The sequence below is a fragment of the Pristis pectinata genome, chromosome 30, assembly GCF_009764475.1.
Source record: "Pristis pectinata isolate sPriPec2 chromosome 30, sPriPec2.1.pri, whole genome shotgun sequence".
Lineage (NCBI taxonomy): Eukaryota > Metazoa > Chordata > Chondrichthyes > Rhinopristiformes > Pristidae > Pristis > Pristis pectinata.
The window spans coordinates 17,019,959-17,047,437 of record NC_067434.1 but is presented as its reverse complement, the minus strand read 5'-3'; the positions used below and the strand labels follow the sequence as shown (position 1 = coordinate 17,047,437).

Genomic DNA, 27,479 nt, shown 5'->3' with positions numbered 1-27,479 from the left:
CTTCCTGGAAAATAAGAATCAAATAGTGCATATTCTTCAACCAAAAAGTCTATTCTGAATGTCTAGGAACATTGCCATAACCAACCTCATCCCTCCACCCCTCCCACCCCCCCCCCCCAACCAAAGATCTCACTTGCCACAAGGCACAGTACCCAAAATAAGATCAGTAATTATAATGGAGACATAAGGGACTCCAGATGCTGGAATCTGGAACAAAAACTAAGCTGCTAGAGGAACTCAATGGATCAGGCAGCATCTGTGGAGGCAAAGAGATGGTCGATGTTTTGGGTTGTGACCCTGCATCTGGACTGAGAGTATGGAGGGAAGATAGCAGAGGGGTGAGACGGGACTGGTTGGTGATGAATCTCTGAGCACCACGTGGATCTATGTTAAGGAATTTGGTGTGCTAACATCTTAAACTTCTAAATCCAAATTTCTTACTTAAACTGAAAATGCTACCAATCTTAGTGGATTCATTTAGGATTTATGCACCGAGGAGAATCTGCTGTTAAAATAGCTCTATCTAAACCAGCAGGAAATTTAAACTGGACCATCCGATAGGTAAGAAAATTAAAAATTCGTAAGCAATAAAATCTTGAAAATGTTCAGCAAGTCAAATGGAATTTGTGGAGAGAGAAACAGAATTAATGCTTAAGGCTGGGACTCAGAACTGATATAAATTGGAGATGCAGAGAAAAGGTTTTAAGCGAACCTAGAAGCAGGGACACGTGGGAGGGGAGGAAAGTACAAAAAGAAAGCTCTCTGGAAGGAAAGAGATTAAATGACAAAAGGGCTGATGCTTTAAAGTGAAAGAGTATTGAGATAAAAGACAATGGGTTGAGAAGCTATAAAAGGTAACAACAGAATCATTGCCAGCAGCTTGTGTCTGAAGAAGTGGGAGCTGTGGTTATAATCTGAAAGCGTTGACCACAATATTGTGCAGAAGCTCTGAAGAGGCTAATCAAAAGATGAGATGCTGCATCTTGATCTTTTATTGAGACTGATTGCAACAGTAAGTAGCCAATGACTAAGGTCGATACAGAATTAAAATGGTAAATGGCCAAAAGCTCAGGATCCTACTGACAAACTGAACAGAAGAGTTCAGCAAACTAATTACCGAAACTCTAAGTGCAAGTGGAACTGACTGACCTGGCCTGAATTAGTTGTCTTTGTTCTCCTTTTGGTCCATAGGCTGTAGTTGGGTGTTCCTAGAATAGCCCTTTGGAGCCAGGTCTGTCATTGCATTTTAACTAGTTGGATTTATGGACACGCCAAAGGAATTGGACCTCAAATAAACTTGGCTCTTCGATCGTTACACAAATGGCAGAAAAGGGCAAGAAGGGAGTGTGCAATATGGAGCCATGTGCTCATGAGTATCACTGCAATGGTTAAAAGCATATTGCTCACAACTGATCAGTGAGGGATTGGCTTGCGTTCATTTTGCAGTCACAAGGCTGGTAGGCTGAATGGCCTCCTAGGCTGCAACTCTTCCGTTTGTTTGTCCAGGTCCTTTTTCCTATCTCTAACTTCCAATTGTCCACGATCACTGTGCTGTTCCAATTTTGATCTAATGCTCATGGAGTATATCAATCCTGCCACCACTGACAGCCCCAATTTCTGGAATTCCCTCCCTAAACCCCTCCACCTCAATATCTCTCCTCATTTAAGACCTTCCCTTAAATCCCATCTCTTTGTTTTGGTAAGGTTTCTCCAAAGTGTCTTGGGAGGCATAACTGTTGAAGCTGCTGTATAAATCCAATTTGTTGCTTGTTTGGGAATAAGGCAGGTGGTGGCCAGACACCAGGTTGAGGATCACGACTGCGTGGGTCATTCTGGCTTGTAGCGTTACTGGGGTGATTTCACATCACCAGGCACCAGATGCACTGTTGTGGAGCCAATTCTTACTGCAGTTTGCAATTTTAATGGATCATTAAGGCACACATTGCTGCCAAGCCACTAGCCACTAGAGCATATAAGATAAAGAAGCTTCCTGCCGCTGTTTCCAGCTGCCTCATTGCCTCCATCAGCAGCTTGGTAAGTCGGCCTGAACTGAAGGTAATTTCCATCTGCACTGCCTCAGAGTCACAGAGCAATACAGCACGGATACGAGCCCCTTTGGCCCATCCAGTCCATGCCGACCATGGTGGGCACCCAGCTAGTCCCAATTTCCTGCATTCGGCCCATATTCGTCCAAGCCCCGCCCCTCCATGTACCTATCCAAGTGCTTCTTAAATGATACTGTTGTACCTGCCTCAACCACTTCCTCTGGCAGCTCGTTCCACATACTCACCACCCTCTGTGTGAAAAAGTTGCCCCTCAGGTCCCTTTTAAATCTTTCCCTCTCACCCTAAATCTATGCCCCTGAGCTTTGGACTCCCCTACCCTGGGGAAAAGACTGTTACCGTCCACCTTATCTATGCCTCTCATAATTTTAAACACTTCTATAAGGTCGCTCCTCATTCTCCTACGTTCCATGGAATAAAGACCTAGCCTGGCCAACCTCTCCCTATAACTCAGGGCCTCTAGTCCTGGCCATCTTCCCCGCACTTTTTCCAGTTTAACCACGTTTCCTATACCAGGGTGACCAAAACTGTACACAGTACTCCAAGTGCAGCCTCACAAACGACTGCCTTCATCCAGTAGCCTGGAGAAGAATGGTACAGAGGCTGGAAATCTAACTGAACACAGAAAATGCTCGGAAGATAGGGCAGCAACTGTGGAGCGAGTAACAAATTCCAGGATTTTGGTCAATGACCTTTCACAAGAACTGGAAGGAGGAAGAGCAGGATTGGATGCAGAACCAGGGAAAAATTTGGTAAAGGGTTGGCGGAGGAGAAAGATCTGCAGGATGGAAGAAAAGGGGAGAAATCAAATCAAGATGTTAAGGAAAATTGACAGGGTAGCTAGAAAGAACAACTAATTCTACTGGTTAGCAGTCTAAAAATTAGAGCAGGGTCTTTTGCGAAACACTTTTACATACTGGGTCAGCTGTTGATTTTAGATCTCAGTATGACTGCTCCCAGATCAGCCAACATCTCATTGAATTGCTGAACAGGCTTGTTGGGACAAATGGCCCAATGGAATTGCCACAAACCAAATGCTGGAAGAACTCACCAGGTCAGGCAGCATCTGTGGAGGGAAATGGACAGTCGACTTTTCAGGTTGAGACCCTTCATCTGGACTGAAAGGTAGAGGAGAGATGGCCAGTATAAAGAGGTGGAGCGAGAGCTGACAAGCGATAGGTAAATCCCGGTACAAGGTTAAAATGGAAGTAAGTGACCATAAATGAATGCAATCTGACAGTTGTGGCCTTCCCAGAAAAAAATGGGGAGCGATGATTAGTCTCAAAAACAGAAATGTGAGCTGCTGTGCCATTTGCAAATCAGTGAAGCTCCTATGCTGTTCCCGCCATTTCATGGCCAAACAGTGGTCTGCCCACTTCACCTTAACATAAAGGGAAGGAAGGGTTGCATTTTAATGTATTGAACCACAGGGCAGGAAGTTAAAACTAGAGAAACTGACAGTGTGTCAGAAAGCTGGCTCCTACTTGCTGACTTCTGGATTTAATTCCAGTGTTCAGCTGTGTGTGAACCTCAGGAGGGGTGACTTGCCAACTTCAATATGTTAATCCGTCAGTTGCAATATTAACTTTTTTTTAATGTAATTTACTGCAGTGTCCACAATTCAATAGATTTCCCGGAACTCACCAGTGGAAAGGAAGATGAGAACATATTGGAACTGAGGATTCAAAGGCATAATAAGCAAACGTGTGAATAGAGTACTGACATCTGCCAGCTGCTTTCCTACCAACTTCTGTGAAAGGCTTTGATCGTGATACTTCTGCTGAGAGGTTACTTTGACACCTATGTAGGTCTGTCAATATGGTCTACTCTTTGGAGCATTAATCAGATGTTGCCACTGCTTTGCTGTTTTTATTTCGATTTCTCTTGAAGGCCAAGAGGTCCAGTGGTATCAGCACGGCCTGCTATTCACAGACCAGCAGCTCCAAATGAGAGCAGCTCTTGGGAGATCACTCCTGGCACACAGCATCTGCAGGAAGCAGGTAAGTTTCTCGGACCTATCAGGACACCAGTGTCCCGGGAGCTCAGGGTGTCGTGTCAGATCGTGGCAGGCATTTGCGGCTTGTTGGAATGAGATCTGCTGCCAAGTGGATCTGATGGACACTGTTTACTTGCAACCATCCATATCGCCACTGTAGTTTTACACCAGTTCAGCCTCAACTCAAGGCTCCTAGAGCAGCAAACCCAGACCACTTAAAATTACATTAAAACTGACCAAACACAACAAGCAAAATTTTATATATACAAGCACAACAAGTAATATGACATAAGATGTTATATGAAATTACCAAAGATTATATGATGGAAAATACTACAAAATGTTATATACTAATTTAACCTCTGTACCTTACACAGCCCCAAGGCTTAACTGTAGTCTATGAAATACAATCGCATGTACCTGTCCCTGACTCTGTATAAGTAATAAACTCTGTCCACAGTTCCCTTCTAAGTTTTGTAAAGTTTGTCCTGAACCCCACCTACTTCATAATTCAAATATCGCATCTGTGCAAATTTAATGGATACGAACACCCTCTTTGATGGTACTATCTTCATCCTGTTTGCCCTGAGCTGTGCAATATAGGAATATTTGATATTCAACTGCCAGCACAATAAAAATGCTTTGATGGGGAAAAGTTTGAGCTTAGCAGCATTCTAAAAGGTTGGCGAATGAGTCACACTCTCGTGGTGATTCCAATGTTTACCACTTCTAACAATTGCAGGGGACTGGACCTGCTGTACCAGAGCCATTTTGTTAGTTAGGTGCTGACTTGTAATTTTCTGGTGACATTACTACATTGCAGGGGTCCAGAGAAAAGCCTGAAATTCTTCACAATTTCCTTTCAAGTCATAGCCTGTTTGAAAAGTTCAGCACAGACCTGGATTCTTTAGAGCATGCTGGGATAGAAGTCAATTTTGGTTCACTATGAGTTAAGTATTTCTTTCTGGAACTATCTGACTACACCACAAATAATATAAATACAAGCAGTACAAATAATATGACATCAAACATGTTATGAAATTGCCAAAAATTTATATGATGGGAAATACCACAAACTGTTGTACATTAATTTGACCGCTCCCTTGCACCTTTACAGTTTTAAGCTTTAACTTTAATCCATGACATACAATCACACATACCACTCCTTAGACTTTACCGGCAAACAATTCTATCCACAGTTCCCTAACCACTGTGCCTTTCATTTCTGGGCTCCACTGGAAATATTTGCAGGATCTGGCAGTTCTTGGGCTGGGTAGCTTGTTTGCAAAGGCAGGCAACCATGGACCCTTTCCTGTTCTTTTTTTTAATAAAAGGTTTATTAACCTATTTACAAAATTTACATAATCTTCAGATTAAAACATTATCATCCTCATCCAGGATGCAGTCCAGCCCCTGCAGAACCCAGTAATCCTGGAAAGCCTTCAGAGGACCATGGAACACTGCACGCTCCCTCTCCAAGGACACCCGCATACAGGCGTATTTGCAGGAGAGGGGCAGGCAGTTGGCTTGAACAGGACCTTCACCAGCTTGCTACCTAGACGTGTAAATAGCTACTGTGGTCAGGTCCAGGAGTAGACCGACAAGAAGGACCCTTTCCCTGTAATGATACCTGTCAGTGTGAGCAAACTCGCAGGTTCACAACTATGGCTGACATCCCACCAGGGGACAATGTCATCAGAGGACACTTGCCCGTCATTATGCAACCACAAAACTACCAGTGAGCAAGATTCTCAGACGGCTGTAATTGTGCTTTTGTTCTCAGACATTCCACTTTCCTTGATCTCTTTACACACCAACCTACCAGCTCACTGCTCAGGGATGAGGGATGTCTGCTAGAGATGCTCAGCAAGTCAGGAGAGAGAAGGAAAATTAACATTTCAAGTCGATGACCTTTCATCAGACATCATCTGACCTGTCGAGAATTTCCAGCGTTGTCTGTTTTATTTCACGTTTCCCACATCGGTATTACTTTTGTGTGTGTATACCCACTTAAAATGTGCTTGATAACATTTGTGAGGACCCAACCAATAAACCCCTGGAATAATAGAAAACTACATGTCTCGTTGAGCTTGTCGAAGATCGACAGGGCAGACACAAGCAGCTGCTACCACTTGTGCAGTCATCGAGCAGGGTGTTACTGGAGCAAGGACTGTGCAAAGGACTGTCAGGGATTTCAGCTGCACTGTGTATGCTTGCAGTGGCACAATTGTTGGTGAAGGAAGGGAACTGAAGGGATGGGAAGCAACCTTTTGCATATGGTCGTCAGACGAGTAGACCAGAGGAACCTAAGTGAACTTGCAACATTCTGAGTTGACATAAGCATTCTGTTCTACTTCTTCCTTGTCGATGGAATTGTCCAAAGATATTCGGCTTCTCCTGCAGGTCCAGTTTTTGATCCTGTGCAATGTTGTCCAGAGGATATAAGGAATAGCAGAGATGGCCCATACAGGCCTTTCAGCCTTCTCTGCCAATCACTAATGTCATGTCTGTGCCTCATCCATTTTCCTGGCTGATCTTCATATTCACATACATCCACAGCCCTCTGGGGCACAGAAATCCAAAAGGTTTTACTGCGTGGAAAGAAATTTCTCCTCATCCCAGTCCTAAATGACCGATCCTTTTATGCCACGACTACCTGCACCAACAGCAAAGTGAAACAGCCTCTCAGCATCTACTCTGCCTTTCATACACTCTCCATTCCAGTTCCTGCCTCCACCATCTGCTCTTAGTCCCTTGTTATGTATGAGTCACCAGGTGAAAACCCAACCACCTTGTCTGTTCCCAGCTAGAGAATATGCTTAGTGTTTTTCTTAAAGGGTATTTACATGAACAAGTTCGACTTTTACGACAATTTTAAGCTGCTTTTACTTTTTTGCTGGAGCTATTTTACTGGTTAATCAGATTAGAATTTGCCATGGCAAGATCCAGCCTTTTAACCTGTAGTTTGCTAATTCTATAGTATAACATTTCCCCAGTAAAGATCATAATATTGTATTTATATTGATGTGTATCTATGTTACTTCCTCCATGAATAAAGGACACAGTCTCACTCCAATGTTCATGACCTCTAGAGCGATCTCGCAGAACGGCCTAAAAAATTGTCTTCATTACCACTGTAGTGTCAACATTAATTAATTCTGTGCAATTTTCACCATTTGAGCATGATAAAGGCTGCTGTAAATCTCTTTTGTGTCCAATGGAGCCAATTGTTGCCTCGAGCTCTCTTCATATCCACAATAATTATAAAGCCAACTTTTTTCCTAGTGCTCCAGTGGTCTTTTCAGATCAATGTTTACTGGAATCAATTATTAAGATATTTAAATTGCAAGAGAATATTGGTAGGAAGGAAAAAAAATCAAAATGTTCTGCCTGAAGTAATTTGAGTTATTCTCTGCACTGCACAAGAGAATGACAGCCACAAACCCAAATGTCATGTACCACTTACATAAAAAAATAATAATTATGTATCTCTTTGGCTTGATTAATGGCAGTGCGGTCATTAGTTTGGGAAAGCAGCCCATGGGGGTGTATTACCAATGGAGTTCTACATCACTGCAGGGCCACACTGCATGTGAGGCATTAAACTGTCTCTGTCCGTCAGGAAAGTGACTAGACCATTCAGCCACTCAACTCTGGTTTCTGTTTCAGTAGTTAGATCGTGACTGCTTTACTTCTGTGTCAGTTTTCTCCTTAACCTTTTATACTGTAGACAAACACTAAACTCACTGACATCTCACTCTTGAAACCTCCACATGTTAACATGTCCCAAGGTGCTTCATAGGAGTGTTAATCAAACAAATTTTGGCACTGAGCCACCTGTTTTCATTTGCTTTCACAAGCAAAGTTAATTCCAACGTTTAGTTCTGTAAAAGGACTGCCTACAAGACAGTCAGCACAAGGTAGAGGATCTGCTCTGTGTGTATCAGTCTGTCTGTCACTGACATTGACAAAGTGCTTCTGTCTAACTTATGTTGGATTAAGTATTTGTTTCCTCGGCTCTGCAGAAGAGACCTTCAATGAAAGATTATTCTCAAACAGTACAACCTTGTCCAGGATGGAAACAGCAGCAGGTACACAAAGGTTGCAGGATTTGGGATCCCCAGATGGAGGAGAGAGGTCGATAACTAGACAGTAAAGAATTGTTATCAGTAGAAGCATTAGAGGGGACATTTTATTTACCTAAACTCTGGTGGAAGCAGAACTTCTCATTCCATTTAAAAAGTATCAGAAAGAGCCCCTCACGGAATCATAGAAACATGCAGCACAGAAACAGACCCTCTCAGCCTACCTCGACCATGCTGACCTTGCTGTCTTTCTACGCTAATCCCATTTTCCTGCATTAGGCCCATATCCCTCTACACCTTTCCACCAAAGTACCTGTCCAAGTGCCTTTTTAAGCATTGTAATTGTATCCTGCCTCCAACACCTCCTCTGGCAGCTCATTCCACACAAACACCACCCTCTGTGTGAAACACCTACCCCTAAGGCCTCCTTTAACATTCTTCCCCCTCACTTTAAACCTGTGCCCTCTGATCCTAGACTCCCCTGTCCTGGGAAAAAAGATTCTGACTGTCTTTCCTAAAAATGCTCCTCATAATTTTATAAACCTCTATAAGTTCACCCCACAGCCTCCTACATTCCAGTGGGAATAAACCCAACCTAATCAATCTATTCTGCATTCTGTTGTTGCATTTCCCTTGTACTACCTCGATGTACTGATGTGATGAAATGATCTGTATGGATGGCATGCAAAACAAAGTTTTCCACTGTACCTCGGTATATGTGACAATACTTTACCAATTAACTACAGCCCTCCATTCCAGGCAACATCCCGGAGAATCTCTTCTGCACTCTCTCTGTTGCTACCATACCACTCCTTCCTGTAGTGCAGTCTAAACAATGTTTGTACCTGCTATTGCTACAAGTCTGAAGATGAATATTTGAAAGTGGGATTAGTCTCAACATCACTATTCAGCTATGATGGGTCCAAGTGCCACATATTATGCTTCAAATTTCTATGATTCTATTTCGAGCTGTGTTATTCTCCCTCCATTCCTGCACCATCTTCCTTATCTAAATCTCCAAATGCATTCATTTCCATTGCCAACTGTCTCCCAGAAGGCAATTGCACATTAGACTCTAATCTTTTCATGCAAAGTATATGTTTCCGTTGAGTGTTATCTCTTGTTTTAGTGTTGCATGGATTTTTGAATGAAAGTTAAGAAAATTGTGGTGAAAAGATTTGCTAATTGATCAATTTCAGTTTAGGTTTGTAGAAATTCTGATCCAATTGTCACTCAGTGCCAAGAGCACATTGCATTTCTTGGCAAAGAGGCTGTGTGTTCAACAACATGATCATAATTTGTATAACAATCAGAAACTCTGCTCAGTCTTGGGATTTTTGCCATGCTTTCAAATCTTAAATGAAAAAGGCACAATTTGTAAGCTTCCAAGTGGTTCCCTTTATGCTTTAAGTAAAGGCCAGAAATTCGTTTTGCAAACACAAAGATAGATGCATCTAACAATTGCTGCTGTGGTGGTTAGGCAGGTAAAAGATTGGCTCCATTTTCCTCGAGGACGTCATGTTAAATGTACAGTACTATGATCAGGCTGCACCTTGAGTATTGTGTCCATTGTGAGTCACTGACACAAAGAGGCAATATTCAAACTCTGGAGACAATGCATAGAAAACTTGCAAGACTAATTCTCAGTCTCAGTAGTTTCAGAAACAAGGAAACACCAAAGAAACCTAGACTATTCACCCCCTGAAAGCTGGTGACTGAAACATGTATACAAGATGAAAAAACCATAGAGAAGGTGAAATCCAGAACAAAGACAGAAAATGCTGCAAGAATGAAAGCATTCTTGACAGTGGAGAGAGAAAGAGGGTCAACATTTCAGGTCAATAACCCCTCATCGACCCAATATAAGCTCAAGAAGCAGCACCTCATCTTCCATCTTGGTGTGTTGCAGCCTTTGGAACTCGGAATCAGAATCAGATTTATTATCGCTGACTTATATAACATGAAGTTTGTTGTTTTGCGGCAGCAGTACAGTGCAAAGACATAAAGTTTTTATAAATTACAAAATAATAAATAGTACAAAAGAAGGAATAACGAAGGTAGCGTTCATGGTTCATGGACCGTTCAGAAATCTGATGGTGGAGGGAAAGAAGTTGAATCGCTGAGTGTGGGTCTTCAGGCTCCTGTACCTCCTCCCCGATGGTAGTAACGAGAAGAGGGCATGTCCTAGATGGTGAGGGTCTTGGTGATGGATGCCGCCTTCTTGAGGCACCGCGTCTTGAAGATGTCCCCAATGGCAGGGAGGCTGTGCCATGATGAGGCTGGCTGAGTCTACAACCCTCTGCAGCTTATTGCAATCCTGTGCATTGGAGCCTGCATCACCAGGCTGTGATGTGAATTCAATAGCAAATTCAACAATTTCAGATAACTAGCCTTTTTTTGCTAAACATTTGAGTTTCAATGTGTTCCTTTGTTTCTTTCCTCTATCTCTAAATGCCAGTATTTAAATTGTTCACTTGACAACCTTGGTCTGCAGATAGCATACTAAAGAGACTCCAGGTGCTGGAATCTGGAACAAAATCCAGAACGCTGGAAGAACTCAGCGGGTCAAGCAGCATCTGTGGAGGCAAAAGGTGTATGTTGACATTTTGGGTTGAGACCCTGCATCGGGACTTTGGTCTGCACCTTGTTACAGACATTTCCTCTGTTCCCTCCACCCCACCACCTTACCAGCACTTAAGACATACTTCCTCACTTTTCCAGTTCCAATGAAAAGATATTGACTTGAAATATTCACTCTGTTTCTCTCTCCACAGATGCTGCCTGACCTAATGAGTGCTGACAGCATTTTGTTTTTACCCCAAGATGAAGACCAGAACTGTATTGCATGTTAAAATCTGAAATGTTTCTAACCTAATGTAATAGCCCAGGAAATAAGGAATGAACATTGAGCAAGTATGTGAGGAAATAGATGGGGATGACTGAAAACTGGATTGAAATAGTGGGTTTTAACTTGAGGTTCAGAGAAATAAGTCTAAGAGATTGGGATCAAAGTGAGTGAAAGCTCAGCCATTGATGGTGGGGAGGGAGGAGAAATGATTAAAGGTTTGCAGTCAAGAGAAATGGGGCACTTGATAGAGAGAGATGGAGGACTGAAAGTGGAGGAAGATGCCAAATTATGGAGGACACTTAAACAAGGACAATGTGTAAGGAGAAGCTCAGGAAGGATGTGATTGATGGATGAGCAAGACTTGGTGCAACATAACCAGAATTTTGGGCACACTGTGTTTCCTTCTCCGTAGGCTGTTCCTTGGGATCAAGGAAAACTTGCTTCTGTCCCAGTTCGAGATGGTGGACAAGGCGAATGTGGGATCTGCAGAGACTCTGCAACACATGAGACAGGAGACGCCTGACAGATTGGGCAGGTAGTTCTGTGTTCCTGCCACAGTTTAAGCTGGGCGTTGTGTGCTGGATATACTGTAGCTTGTAGTGGAAGGATGGGAAATCGTTAAGATGGAGGTTAGAACAGTTGAGAATGGAGGTAACAGATTCCTGTTCCAGGGTTTAAGTTGTAGAAGGGTCACAACAGGGAATGAAGATTGTGAAATTAACTGATTCCGGCAATGGACAGAATGGGAAGTTTAAATATAACTCGTTGTTAAACAGATTGTGAATAGTATGATTCATCCAAAGAGCTAGCTTTTATTAGATAAGGTAAGATATCTTTATTAGTCACATGTACATTGAAACACACAGTGAAATGCATCTTTTGTGTAGAGGGTTCTGGGAGCAGCCCGCAAGTGTCACCACGCTTCCGGCGCCAACATAGCATGCCCACAACTTCCTAACCCGTACGTCTTTGGAATGTGGGAGGAAACCGGAGCACCCGGAGGAAACCCACGCAGACACGGGGAGAATGTACAAACTCCTTACAGACAGTGGTCGGAAACCAAAATCCTGAAGGAACTCAACAGGTCAGGCAGCATCTGTGGAGGGAAGTGAACATTTCGGGTCAAGACTCTCCAGCATTTTTTTTGCTCCAGATTCCAGCATCTGCAGTTTCTTGTGTCTCCTGTAATTTTCTCTGTATTGGCTTGTTAAGGTGGTATCAACATTCTTAATTCCCTGTGGCACAGCAGTTTGCAAAATAAACTAACAGCAGAAAGCTAATCTATTTGCATCCAACGCTGCAGCACTGTCCTCAATTAATGGCTTGAAGTTCTCTGAAAAAGTGTGCAAACCTGAAGAATGAGTTGTATTTATACAATGCCTTTCACAATCTCAGGACAGCCCAAAGTGATTTACAGTCAACTAAACACTTCTGAGGTGCATTCGCTGTTGTTAACGTAGGAAATACAGCAGTCAAAATGTGGAGAGCAACTCCCGCAAACAGCAAGACAATAACGACCAGGTCATCCTTTTATTTGAAGTGCTCTTTATGAAGGGATTAATACTGACCAGGACAACTGGGAGGACTCCCCTGTTGTTCTTTGGCAATGGGATCTTTCACAAATACCCAACGGGGCAAATGGAGCCTCAGTTTAATCTCATCAAAAAGGGCGACACCTCCAGCAGTACATGGTTTCCTGGTGCAGGAAGTGAAAAGAGATCAAGAAAACAATTCCAGAGACACAAGAGATTCTGCAGATGCTGGAATCTGGAGCAACACACACACAAAATGCTAGAGGAACGCAGCAGGTCAGGCAGCACCTATGGAGGGAAATAAACAGTCGACGTTTTGGGTCGAGACCCTTCATCAGGACTGGAAAGGAAGAGGGCAGAAGCCAGAATAAGGAGGTCGGGGGAAGGCGAGGAGCACAGGCTGGCAGGTGATAGGGGAGTCCAGGTGAGGGGGGAAGGTAGGTGGGTGGGGGAGGGGGGATGAAAGGGAGAGATGTAAGAAGCTGGGAGGTGATGGGTAGAAGAGGCAAAGGGCTGAAGAAGGAGGAATCCGGTAAGAGAGGGCAGTGGACCATGGAATAAAGGGAAGGAGGTGGGGAATAGATGGGCAGCTCATGAGGGAAGGGGAGGGGGAAGAGAAGGGGTGAGGGGGCCACAGGAATGAGGGAAAACAAAAGGGGGGGGGAGAAAAAAAAGGAGGGGAAGAGGGGAATGGTTACCGGAAGTTTGAGAAATCGATGTTGAGGCTGTCAGGTTGGAGACTCCCAAAGTGGAACACGAGGTGTTGTTCCTCCAACCTGTGTCTGGCCTCAGTGTGGCAGTAGAGGAGGCCATGGATAGACATGTCAGTATGGGAGTGGGAAGTGGAATTGAAGAGGCTGGCCACCAGGAGATACTGGCAGATATAATTAAATTGCTGTGATCTTTAACTACTTGTCTTGCCCTGAACACATTCATTTGTGTTAAACAGAGGAACTCAGCGGGTCGAGCAGCATCTGTGGAAGGAAAGGAACTGTCGACGTTTCAAGTTGAAACCCTGCATCAGGATCTGACCCGCTGAGTTCCTCCAACAGATTATTTGTTACTCCAGATTCCAGCATCTGCAGTCTCTTGTGTCTCCAGTCCAGATAATGGGTCCCGATCTGAAATGTCGATTGTCCATTTCCCTCCACAGATGCTGCCTGACACACTGAGTTCCTCCAGCAGCTCGTTTCTCACTCCAGATTCCAGCATCTACAGTCTCTGTGTCTTCACATGTGTTAACCAGTGTTACACGGACATCTCCTGCACCTTGTCAAAGTGACCATGCTTTTTGTGACTGAGCAGGTCAGCACGATATTTGACTGTGCAAAGCAACACAGCTGAGCCCTAGTCTCCCTTAGCTCCAAGCCCAAAAATATATCATTTTACTGCAGCCACAAATCAGAAGCAGGAAGCAGGCTCATTTTTTGTTAGGAAATCTTTGAGCTTTTCCTCTTTAAATCACAGAACCCTGCAGAAGGCCAACTCCCTCCTACACAACTTGACAACCACCAGATTTTCGACTAAGAGCATTCCTCAGAGAAAGTCCCCAGTCAATACAGTGTACGTGATCAGCTTTTCACTTTAAAGAATTCAAAGAAGAATGGTTACAGCAATTCCACAAGGGATAGGTTTGGATGAAAGCCTTGAGTCTTATTATTGCTGTAGAAGAGAAACTTACTGACAACCTTTATAACAACGAACAGTTAATGTGGATTAAAGGCAAGGAAGTTGTTCAGCTTGAGAACAAAAATTGACAATGCAACCACACAAATCACCACCCTTCGGCAGTGCTGAGATTCGAATACTTTTTCCCAAACAATGCAGCTAATTCCCAGGAATAGTAATTAACGGTGGAACGCTACTGCAATTAAAAAAAAATCTATTGAGGAACAGAGTTGATGGCAACGGAGATATTAAAAGCAAAAAAAAATCTGCTGGAGGAACCCAGTGGGTTGAGCAGCATCTGTTGGGGAAAGGAATTGTTGACGTTTCAGGTCGAGACCCTGCATCAGATCTTCAAGAGTTTTGTCTCTGAGATATTAATAGATCCATTTTGCTCACCAGGGGTTTAGCAAAGTGTGTTTAGTTAGATGGTGGAGGAAGTGATTTTTGAGATGGTCATATGACAACTTACATTTACACAGTGTCCTAAAACTTGTTAAAACACCCCCCGGTGCATCAAGGGAATGATTTTCAAACAAAAGTTACCGCCAAACCACAAGTGATATTAGATCAGGTGGCTTGACCAGAAAGGAAAGCTTTAAGGAGCATCTTACAAGAAGAGAGAGAGGTAGAGAGAGAGGAGTGTAGGGAAGGAATCCCAGGGGTTAGAGTTTAGGTGGTATATGCAAGGACTAATAGGGAAATGATTAAAACTGGGATTGTACAAGTTGCCTAAATTGGATGAGGACGGAGATATTGTGGTTGGGAAGGAAGGAGGTTCCAGAGATAGTCTCTGACAAAGGACTGCAGGCATTTGGAAATAGGTGAGAAATTTAAAATCAAGTCATTAGCTGACCAGGAGCCAGTGCAGGTCAGCAGGGACTAGAATGAGAATGGTGAGTGAGGTCACAGGCAGCAGAGTTCAGGATGAACTCCAGTTCTGTGGGTTTCAAGGTGAGAAACCAACCAGGTATTGGAATAGTCTATGGATGGTCTGTGGGAGGAAAAGGCTTGATGGGCCAAATGGTTTTGCACCAATTTATGCTCTCATGTCCATCTGTATTTACCTCAGTCCATCAATGGAGCAACTGCAGTGTTCTACAAATAATTTCCATCCAATTTCAACAGGGCATTTCAGGGAATTTATACAATGTTCAAAATAATTACTTATAACCTTGTCTTATAATTGTTTAGAATATGTCAAATTTTTACTCTTGTTTTGTCATTCCTACGTAATTATACCTTGAATTAATTAACTGTAAAATCTGAAGTGCAACATGTAACTGAAAGCATGTACCACCAGGCTCAAGGACAGCTTCTATCCTGCCGTTATAAGACTATTGAACGGTTCCCTAGTACAATAAGATGAACTCTTGACCTCAAAATCTACCTCATTATGACCTTGCACCTTATTGTCTACCTGCTCTGCACCTACTCTGTAGCTGTGACACTTCACTCTGCATTCTGTATTGTTTTACCCTGTCCTACCTCAATGCACTGGGTAATGAATTGATCTCTATGAACGGTATGCAAGACAAGTTTTTTACTGTACCTCTGTTTCAATCTGTACTGTGCAGGCACGATAGTGTAGCGGTTAGTGTAACACTTTACAGCACCAGTGACCTTGGTTCAAATCCGGCCACTGTCTGTAAGGAGGTTGTACGTTCTCTATGTGTCTGCATGGGTTCCCTCTGGGTTAACTCAGATCCATTCACCACGTTGGCTTACCTCAAAGTTGTGGATATTTTCCTTCTGTTAATATCTTGTAAATATTGAAGAAATACTTTATTTTCTGTGTTGCCCTTTTCCAGTGATTATTTGCCCACTGATAGATCAATTGTTCCAGCACCTTGTGTCTTGAGCCAGGTGGGAACTGTTTTGAACAACCTCATTTTCGGGCTATAGCTTATACATTGGACAGCTTCTAAATCGGGAAAGTTTCAAAATAAAGAGTCAATCCTTAGCTCTACCAGTGGTAGGAGAGCTGAACAGCAGGTATCAGGGTGTTACACTGCATCAAAGAAAAACCTGCATTTGTATAACACCTTTCATGGCCACAGACTATAAAGTCACACAGTGCAATTGTACTCATCATTGCAACATGGGAAATATTGTTGTCAATTTGTACACAGCAAGCTTCCACAAACAGCAATGAAATAATAAACAGATTCTGATGTAGCTAACTTCAGATTATATCTAACTGAGAGTAAGATCTGTGTCTTTCAGAACTTATGTCTTTCTAAAGTGCTTCACAGCCAATTAAGTACTTTCTAGTGCAGCTACTTTTGCAATATAAGAAAATTAAACATTTTATTTTCAAACCTACTTAATCCAATTAGACCCTGTGACATGAAAGAACTGGGCCTGATTATGCATTACCTTAACGTTGCTTCTAGATAATATATTGTGCAGAACACAGTCTAATTGTGCACACAGTCCTCCACAGCAGAATGGGTAATATTTAAATATAGAATGTGAAGCAAATGTTTCTCATTACTGATCAATGTCAAAGTCAAAGTCAAAGTCGAGTTTATTGTCATATCCACAAGTACATGTGTGCACATGTGCAATGAAAAACTTATTTGCAGCAGCATTACAGGCACATAGAATTAGAAATACAACATTCAGAAGAAAAACATAAATTAAGCATAAATTATACAAAATTATACAAGAAAGAACACAATTAGAGCAAAGAAAAAGTCCATTGTAATGCAAAGTGATCATAGTGTTGCTTTCCTGAGGTCGTGATTAGGGTTGTGCAGGTTGGTTCAAGAACCGTATGGTTGAAGGGAAGTAGCTGCTTGAACCTGGTGGGATGGGACTTCAGGCTTCTGTACCTCCTGCCTGATGGTAGCAGTGAGAATGTGGCATGGCCTGGATGGTGGGGATCTTTGATGATAGATGTTGCCTTCTTGAGGCAGCACCTCATGTAGATACTTCCAATAGTGGGGAGGGATGTGCCTGTGATGTATTGGGCTGAGTCCACTACTCTCTGAAGCTTGTATGTACCATTTGTAAAATATTTTAGGGTTTTGACACAAATCATCAATAATTCCTTTCCCCCACAGATGCTGCTTGACCTGCTGAGTTCCTCCAGCAGGTTGTTTGTTGCTCCAGATTCCAGCATTTGCAACTTCTTGTATCCCAGCTCCTGCCATTTTGCCTCCAGATGAAACAAGATAAGATAAGATATCTTTTATTAGTCATATGTACATCGAAACACACAGTGAAATACATCTTTTGCGTGGAGTGTTCTGGGGGGCAGCCCACAAGTGTTGCCATGTTTCCGGTGCCAACATAACATGCCCACAACTTCCTAACCCGTACGTCTTTTGGAATGTGGCGGGAAACCAGAGCACCTGGAGGAAACCCATGCAGTCACGGGGAGAACATACAAATCCCTTACAGACAGCAGCCGGAATTGAACCCGGGCCCCTGGCGCTGTAAAGCATTACGCTAACCGCTACACTACCGTGCCTGGCCAATGTTCAGCTAAAGTATAGCAGAGGATGGTTAATGAGGGGTGTGAAAGTGATTGAGCCCAGTCTTCCAGTGCTATCTCTCTGGGCTGGTGAGAAAAAGTGAGTCTCACTCCAGTTGGCTCTATTCAGTCAAGCAACATACCGACACAATGACCAACTATTCAGCTCTGCTATATTTTTACATATTCCTGACTTAGCGGGAGTATTTCAATAGTGACACAAATAGTTCTTATAGACATATTCTAAGAATTATTTACTCACCATTCAGAGGGCTAATTCACAATCAACACTACATGATATTCCAAATATAAAGCAGCATCACAACATTTACAATACAATTACAATATTTTAATGTTACGTGGATATTCTTGGAGAATTTTGTCCAGAAATTTGCACCTCAGTATTTTCTCCTGTAGGTCTGTTTTAGATGCTAACTCCTGCTGGAATGGAATTGCATAGGTGCTGACTCATGCTGGCTTGTATTGAGGTCGAGTTATCTGGATGCTGATTCATGCTGTGGTAAGTTTCACGGGCATTGATTCAAGCTGCTGTACAGCCGAAAGATTCTGATGTTGAAGTAGTTGCATAGTGCTGACTCATGCTGGAGCAGTTATGTAGTTGCAAATTCATCCCGGAGTATAATGGTATTGGGTATTGGGCCTGACTCATGCTGGGGTGCAATTGTATATGTGTGTGTGTGTGTGTGTGTGTGTGTGGTGCATGTGTACCTGTGTGTGAAAAGTATGTCTGTATATGCACATGAGTATGTACATGAGTGTGTATTTCTGAGTCTGTGATTTTATCACCTATGATTAAATGCGTGTGTGTGTGTGTGTGTGTGTGTGTGTGTGTGTAGAGGTGTGTTTCAGAATATATGACTGTGGGTACATGCATGTATAAATGAGTGTGTATGTACTTGAGTGTATATGTGTTGGTTTACAGTATACCTATCTATGTGTGTGTGTATAAATCTATGTATGTAAATAGTGTGCATATATATACTTGTATGTAAGTGAATATATATGCAAAATATGCATAGCTCTTTATTTTTCTGAGTAAAAGCATGTGCGTGCTTTTATAGGGGTATCTGAGTTGTTTAATTATAACAATTGTGCGTATATGTACACACGTGTACTTGTGATGGATAAGTGTGAATGTATGTGTATGTATTCCAGATTTTTGGGTATGTATGGGACTTTATGTCTGAGTATGTATATACGTCTGTATATGTGTGTGTAAAGTGAGTTAGCGATGTGATGGGTTGGTGGCGCAGACTCACACCGGCTCAGATTAAGGAGAGGGGGTGGGGAATGTGATTGGAAATATAATCAGCTCTCATTTCACAGCAGCCAACCTGCGGAATAAGTCGCATCAGTGCGGCCTCGGAGAATGTTGCAGGCACTGAACTTGCTCCTGATCCCCCTGCTCCTGGCGGCGGCGGACAAGGAGAGTCCGGAGAAAGCTGGGAAGAACGGGAATTTTCTGGAGGATGAGCAATGGCTGGCTAGTGTCTCCCCGTACAGCCAGCAGATCAGAAATTGGAACCGATTCAGAGACGTGAGTTTCCGCTGATACCGACGGGGAGCAGAATTGTTCCAATTATAAAATATCGCAGACAGGGAAAAAAATAATTGGGGAGGGGGGTGTTTATTATTATCAAATAATAAATGAGGAGACTAGGGGTAGTGGGTTGCGTTCACAGTAGAAATGCACCAATGTTTTATTTCGCTTGCCTTAATTCACCTGTCGTTATAGTGAAGATCTCGCCCATTGCACCATGTCTTAGCCAGGGATTCTGACGGGATAGGGGGTCATTTTCACTGCCCATTGCTGGACGACGATAATCAATTTGGTGATCAATTTTGCCTGGTGGCCGGTTGAGAGAAAATATATTTATTTCACTTGCTGCAGCAGTTAAATGTTTTGCATGTTTATATGTAGAAGGGGTGAAGATCTGGTTCCCGCAGAGAGAGAGGGGGAGGGGGGAGCGAGTAGGGACGATACACGGGGGAGGGACTTCGGAGGGGATGGGCAGTAATAGGATCCTGGCAATCAGGTGTCCCACACGGTCTCACCACGGTCTGCGTCAATCCATCGCCCACTACACAAAACAGGCCGATTAAATCTGTTTATGGACCCGATCCGTGTGTTTTTTTTCCCCCCCCCCCCCCCCCCAATTGCAAAAGTACTTGGTCTGCAGGGCTGTAGGTTTTCTGCAGAGAGGCTGACTGACTGACTGGAGCAGGAGCCCAATGTGGTGATGAGCTGGGGCAGGACATGGTGCTTGGTGACAAGGTTGGTGTGTATCTCGGGTATTTGGAACCCTACAGCCTCTTGTGGTTCTTAAATTTTAAAAGAAACTCAATCTTGATTTCAAATTCACTCACTGAGCTCAGGTCTTGGCGGTGTCATCTCTAAGCTATCTCCATTCCTCCAGTCCTGGCCTCTTCCCTCCATTTGACTCTTTATCTCCCTCAGGGTCAAGCCTGACTTGGTTCCTCTCTGGTTCTGAGGATGCCTGTGCATGAATTCTACTGATGTGGGGTGGCTGTTGCGGCTGTCTACCACATGGACCTGATAGACTGAGGTCTTGATCCAAAGGCAAGGAGGTCCAAGATGTTTGGAGACCAGGACTTAGCAGATATATGTCATGTAGACACACACACACTCACACTCAGACACACACACTCTGACACACCTAGATGACACACACATGCTGAGACAGACAGACACACATGCACACATACTGACACACCCAGATTACACACACACTGACACACCCAGATTACACACATACTCAGACACACACACACACACACACACACGTACAGTGATCACATGGAAGCAACCACACAAAACCTTTGCTCCATCATTGACAGTTGTGCTTTCAGCAGCATGGACCCTTAATTCACCAACCCCACCTCCCCCTCCCCCACACCCAAACCCTCCCTAAAATCTCTGCTTCTTCCCTGAGATGCTGCATAAAACCTGCGTCTTTGGCCAAGATCTTAGTCATCAGTCCGTTGTGCAAGTGGGTGTCAGTCTCTTTTGTTTGATGAGGCTCCCGTGAAGCGCCACATAGAGGATTGTTCCGATGTAAAACTGAGCTACCCGTGGGTAATCCAATCCTGACCCAAGCCCGAGGACTTGTGATGATGTTGATGCCCTCCCAGAATTGACCCCAAAACAATCAGTGGGGTTCAGTCATTGAGCTCAGCAGTGGGGCTGCACCTCGAGAGACAAGAGCATCTTCCTGCCTCCCCTGGTTGACTGTGGACAGTCAGACCCATCACACCCTACAGTACCAGTGTAGTTATTCATAAAGACCCATTATGATCTGAACCCGTTTTATTTCCTTACAGTTATAGAAGGAGGCCATTTGACCCATCAGGTCTATGCTGGCTCTCAGTGCAATTCCATCAGTTCCATACCCATACTTATTTTCTCTGTAACCTATTCTCTCTCACATGCCCATCCACTTCCCACCCAATTCTCCCACTGTTCACCCACTCTAGGGGTAAGTTATAGCCAATAATGAACCTACCAATCACTAATCTTTGGGATGTAGGAGGAAACCAGAGCACCTGGTGAAACCCATGCAGCCACTGGAAACTTCATGCAGATAGCACTGGAGATCAGGACTAAACCCAAGCCAGTGGTTTTTGGGTCTGACCCAACCCAAACCTGATTACAGAACCTTGGGACATTTGTTCTTTTATAAGGGCATTAGTAAACAAAACTGCAGAAAATACACAGCAGGTCAATTATCACCTGTAGAGTAAAAAATGTGGACCCTACATGGTGCATACATGGGACGTCAGATCCTGCCCATTATCCTTAGAAATGGTGACTGCTCTGCAGTGTACAACCAGCTCTTTTCTTTTACACAGACAGCATTTGATAGCCACCTGCCTCTGAAGAGGTAAGCATGGTTAAAAAAAATCTTGCATTTATAGAGTGGTTTTCATGAACTCAGGACATCCCAAAGAGCTTTGCAGCCAAAGGGATACCTTAGAACTGCAGTCATTATAATGTGCACAAAGTAAATTCCCTCAAATAACAAAAGATACAGACCTCTGAGTTGCTTGTAACAATGAGAACTCCTCTCTTTTATACTGAAACCAACAAATCTAAGATAAGATAAGATATCTTTATTAGTCACATGTACATTGAAACACACAGTGAAATGCATCTTTTGCGTAGAGTGTTCTGGGGGCAGCCCACAAGTGTCACCACGCTTCCAGCACCAACATAGCATGCCCACAGCTCCTAACCTGTATGTCTTTGGAATGTGGGAGGAAACTGGAGCACCCGGAGGAAACCGACGCAGACACGGGGAGAACATACAAACTCCTTACAGACAGTGGCCGGATTTGAACCCGGATCACTGGTGCTGTAAGGCGTTACGCGAACTGCTACACTACCGTGCCTGCCCTAAGGGAAATTAGGGATTAGAAACTATAGATAATGGGTGTGGAGCAAACTGAGGGAATGGTTGTTAATCTTGGGTCAATTTGCCAACTTCGACATTGATTCACATGGTGATTCGGAATGGAATTCAACTCCCTTGGGTAGGAAAGGGTCCATAGAGGTTTTGCATGGATTGCTGAAGGGACCTATTTAAGTAGCTGCTTCTTAGTTGAATTTTACATTCTGACTCTGATTTTCAATTGCCAGGATGGTCAGTGGAAAAATCCCCTGGCACCAGGGGTTGTGACATCGGGAATGCAGTGCTGCTGTTCACAGTTCTGCTAGCCTTCATACTTGGTGATGTGATGGTCATGACTGGGTTTCAGCCAATGCTTTTCCTTGAGGATGCACAGGAAAAAACTTCACAAATCATGATTCCCTATCAGTCCTTATTCCTTATTCTGCCCTGATGCAGGGTCTCGACCTGGAACGTTGACCATTCCTTCTCTCCCCCCCCCCCCCCCCCCCCACAGATGCTGCTCAATGCACTGGGTTCCTCCAGCAGATGGTTTTATGCTCCAGATTCCAGCATCTGCAGTCTCTTGTGTCTCCAGTCCCGATCAGTGATGCTTAGTGCAAGTGGGTTGGGACAGTGCAAGCCTTTACTCAGCACATGCAGATCGCCTTGCTGCCCAAGCAAAGCAAAGTTACAGAGGCAGTGAAACTGTTGGTTCATCAGTTGAAGGAATAAGAAATCACCCGTCCAGTTGCCCAGCTGAGTGCAGGGATACTTCCTACTGTAATGTTAAAGTTTCAGCATTGCAACAAGGCTCAAGCTAAAAAAAATGATAGATTTTTAATTAAATACTCTGGATGGAATATTTTGCTAAAAGCCTCCTACACCAACACGCTTTAACCTGCAGTCCAAGCCCTGTTTATGTATCAGTTAATTAAAATGATAGCGGAACAGATACAGAAACCTTTATTGTAAGAATAATATGGTGCTGTTCATGACCCCAGGAGCTCAGTATACTTTACAACTAATTGAGTGCTTTGGAAACATCACCTGACGGGACAAGGTGCCTGTAAATGGTACATTGGATCTTGGACAATGAGGATGAGTGGTCTTTCCTCATCCTCTCAGCCTCCTTCCTCAGGTCTGCTTCCTGCACAAGTGCCAAGCTTCTGCCTCCAAGCGCCCTCTCAGCAGACAGGGAACTGTGACCTACATATCCTGTATACAATTAGTTGCGTTCGAGAAACAATACTGGGTGAGACTGGCTTGGCTGCAAACACTTTACTTACAAATCTTTGTGACAAGAGTTATTCCCAGGGCTCTGTGATTATGACACAACCCTGGAAATTACTGAAGCTGATGTTAATAGAAGAGCACTTAACTCATTTGTGTGACATTTTCCCACCTGCTAGCTTAATGGGAATTACATTCTAAAGTATTACAAAGTTTCACCACTGTGGTTCATTGGGTAACATTATTCCTTCTGGAGCAGGGGATTGTGGATTTGGGCTCTGTTCCAGACACTTGAGCACGTGATCTGGCTTAACACGAGCTGCTGGAGGGACTCAGTGGGTCGGGCAGCGTCTGTGGGGGAAAATGGACAGTTGACGCTTCTGGTCCAGATGAAGGGTCTTGACCTGAAGTGTCGACTGTCCATTTTCCTCCATAGATACCGTCTGACCGGCTGAGTTCCTCCAGCATCTCTTGTGTTGCTCCAGGTTCCAGCATTTGCAGTGTCCTGTGTCTACATGGATCTGGGTCAAGGAGTCGGTACAATATAGCTGCTGTGCTGCACTGTCAAGATGCTCCCTTTTAGACAAAATGTTCAGCAGAAATCCTAGCTGTCCTCTCAGGTGGATGGATAGGTCTATATTAAAAAAAAAGCGTGGGATAGTTCTCTCTGGTGCCCCAACCAATGATTAACCTACAGCCAACATCAATAAGATAGGTTGCCTGGCCATTTTCAAGTCGCTGTTTATGAAACTGGGTGCTCCATTTTCCTCCTATATTTCAAAAGACATGCAGGTTGGTTGTAAATTGCCCCTAGTTTGTAGGTGAGGGGTAAAATCTGAGGGGAGTTGATATGAATGTGGGAAAATAAAATAGTTTAGTGTAGGGTTAGTGTAAATGGGTGCTCGAAGATCCGTATGGATTTGGTGGGCTGAAGGGCCTGTTTCCATGCTCTGTGACTATGATTCTATGAATTTTGCAGTGTTTAAATGAGTTGCAGTGTTCCCTTGATACTGCAAAAGTTACTCTGGCTGTAAAATGCTCTGGGACATCCTGAGATCAATAGAGGTGCCATATAAATGTAGGGCTTTCGTGGATTAAAAGAGTGGAAAAATGACTGTGTATACCACTAGTGCCATAACTTGCTACTCCCATGTAGCAAATAATAGTGAACAATAATAGTAGAAATGGAACAAAAACAGAAATGCTGGAAGAACACACACAAAATGCTGGAGGAAATCAGCAGGTCAGGCAGTATCTATTGGAGGGAAATAAACAGTTGACGTTTAGGGTCGAGACCCTTAACTCAGCCAGTCAGGCAGCATCTGTAGAAAGAGAAACCAGCCAATGTTTCAGGTCGAAGATGGCTTACAAATCTTTGAGGAATCTTTCTAGTAAATGTGACTTCCGTTAAATATACTCAGCCATTTGGTTGTAGCAGGGCACATGAGAAAATTGTGCAAGATCCTTGGAAGATTCCACAAGTGAGTGAATGAGGGGTTAGTTTAGACTTGTGTAATATTGTACAATGGGCAATGTCTGTTCATCCACCTGATACATCTGATTTTCTTATTAACTTCAACCAAAAGTAATGTTTAATCGACAGCACTTCCCAAACCCGTGAAATCTACTAGCTAGAGGCAAAAGGAAAGCGGGTACATGGGAGCACTGTCAGCTACAGGCTCCCATACAAATCACAAACCATCCTGATTTGGAAATATAGGCGACCCTTTGTGATACAATTGCTCGGGGAACGGAATTGCGCCCTTATGAAACTCACAAATCGCTACCCAAAAATTTGAAATAAAATTCACTCTTATGGAATAGGGGAAAAAACACAAAATGGGAAGGAAACAACAAATTTCGTCAATTTTTATTCTTAGCCCCTCAGTACTGTGGGGCAGTAAGATTTGGATATGACGTCACCGCATAGATTGTGTTGGCAGTCACAGCCGAGTCCCTCCTTCGCCACTCCCCCCCTCCAGTCTGAGGACACGAACAGACCTCTCAGAGTGCAGCACTGCCGCGCTCTTTGTGGGGCATTTTCTCCGACGCACTGCATTGTGGGGAGCCACAGTCCCCATGGGCAGCTCCTTAATCCCTCGGCCTTTACTCCACTTCAACTAAGTCACCGCACTTTAACCCATTACCCCTGAACTCCTTCTACACCACCTTTCTCCTATGAACTCCGATCCCTGAATCCCATCCCTTTCCCTGATATCCCCACTTCTTAAACCTTTTCCTAATCCATGAGGCTTGGGCGACGGATGGTCTCGCCTGCAACTGCCAACTCAATCGATGCGGTAATGTCACATCCAAATCTTATTGTCCCACAGTATTAAGGGACTCAAAATAAAAATTGACAAAATTTATTTCTTTCGCTCGAGCCTTGTTCATCCCTCAATCCTAATGTTGGCCTCGGCTGTTAGATAATGGTGGTAGGTCACTTTGTTGTCGCTGATAAGATGGCTTCATATGAGAGAAAAACATCTTGTAGGATGTTATCTCCACTTATAATGTGGGATTCAATGGGGAAAAAGGGGTTCATGCTACAGAAAATTGAGATACGGATGTTCTTCTAGGAAGACAACCCCTCCATAATGTGGGGTCACCTGTATGTTGTCATTCCTTCATTAACACTGGGACTCCCCATGTCATAGCACCTTGAGGCATCTTCATCCTATGGGTTGCAGAGTTCAAGAAGATGCCTCACCACCACTTTCTCAAGGGGTGTGAGGGGTGGGCAATAAATGTCAAGCTTGTCAGCAGTGCCCATATCCCACGTATGAATAGAATAAACACCTATTTTACAATATATGTAAATATCACTTCCAATGTCTTTGTGTCCATTGCATTGATACCTGAGCTTTTTTGTCACCAGTGGTGAGCTGCATTCATTTGCAGTGATTGTGGTTTGATAGGTAGACAATCTCTCTGTGCAGGGTAAACCATTACAATTAGGTGAATGGCCACTTTTTTGCTTCTAGTTGAGTAGGGAATGCTGGCTGGTACACACAGCAAAGTCTCTGCTTTAGTTTACATGGTGCCACAGGATATTTAACATCAAACAGGACTTTGCTTTAATATCTCATCTCGGAGGATATCTCCAAGGGATGCAGAGAATTCATTTCCTGCTGAGAACTGGCAGGAAGCAGGAGGGGCATACAGAACATTTTAAATAGTGAGCTGTTATGAATGGAAATGTATTGCCTGAAATGTCGATGGAAACAAATTCAACAGAGTTTGTCAAAGGATATTGGGATAAATATTTAAACTTGTTGAGCTGTGTGGAAGGAGTGAGGTAGTGAGATTAATTGGATAATTCTCGCAAGGGTTCGGATGGGCCCAAGGAGCCTCCTCCTGCAAATTGGCTGCCAATCCTCATGAATAAAAAGAAATATTTGCCTTTAAATAGCACCTTTTCAGGTTTGGGTCATGGTTCCTAAGTAGAGAGATACTCCAGCCTGTCCTCCTTTGATGCCCTTTCTGATTGTGGGTCATTGGATTGGAATTGCAAATACCTTGGTAGAGACCCATCCACCCATCATCTTAATCTAAAGAGGGTGTGGCCAGTTTATTGCTATTAACTATCATTCTGTTGATGATCAACAAGCCTGGCAGAGTTGAGGAATTGAACCAGGAACTGCACCAGTTCTGCATACCTAGGTAATCTCAGAGCCAATGTAGTTGCACATGAAAATCTTGCAGGGAATTCTACTTGGGAATTTATCCTCTTCTAATTTTCCTTCCCTGTTGGGTGCGAGTACATTATCCTTTGTCAGCTTCCTTGGCTGTGCTTAAGCTCATGAGTTGGGCAGGTAGGAGTAATCACTAGTCTTTGATACAAACCTATGTCCTATTATCTGAGTCCTCCATTACTTGTGGAGCTGTTCCTCCAAGGTCACACATGGTTGGTGATGCTGCACTAATGCAGCAATCCCTCTTACACCATGTGAAGAAAACCTTTGGATTTCTTAAAATAACACACTAAAGGCACAGCAGTGATTTGTTTCCTGCTGGTACCAGGTCTGATGTTTTGGAAATGTGCTGCAGGCAAGCAGCTGTGACTGTTGTTTCCACTCCCATTGTCTTACCCATTTCCATAGCAACGGGCTGTACAGACTCGCCGTAGACTTCATCTCTGCTGAAGCT

At 43.6% G+C, this 27,479-nt stretch overlaps 2 protein-coding genes across 2 annotated transcripts in view; both read left to right on the top strand.

The window, feature by feature from the left end:
- The window catches only part of ascc1 (activating signal cointegrator 1 complex subunit 1), a 57,201-nt gene extending 50,044 nt beyond the window's left edge, over nt 1-7,157 (top strand). Inside the window, exons 11-12 of the transcript XR_007958413.1 lie at nt 3,675-4,063; nt 5,458-7,157. The gene's annotated coding sequence lies outside the window, so the exon portion shown is untranslated. The remainder of the gene's footprint in view (nt 1-3,674; nt 4,064-5,457) is intronic.
- Nucleotides 7,158-18,968: 11,811 nt separating this feature from the next.
- Nucleotides 18,969-27,479, top strand: part of spock2 (SPARC (osteonectin), cwcv and kazal like domains proteoglycan 2) — a 71,732-nt gene continuing 63,221 nt past the window's right edge. Inside the window, exon 1 of the mRNA XM_052041612.1 lies at nt 18,969-19,228. Coding sequence (XP_051897572.1) covers nt 19,061-19,228 — 168 coding nt within the window. The 5' untranslated portion in view covers nt 18,969-19,060. The remainder of the gene's footprint in view (nt 19,229-27,479) is intronic.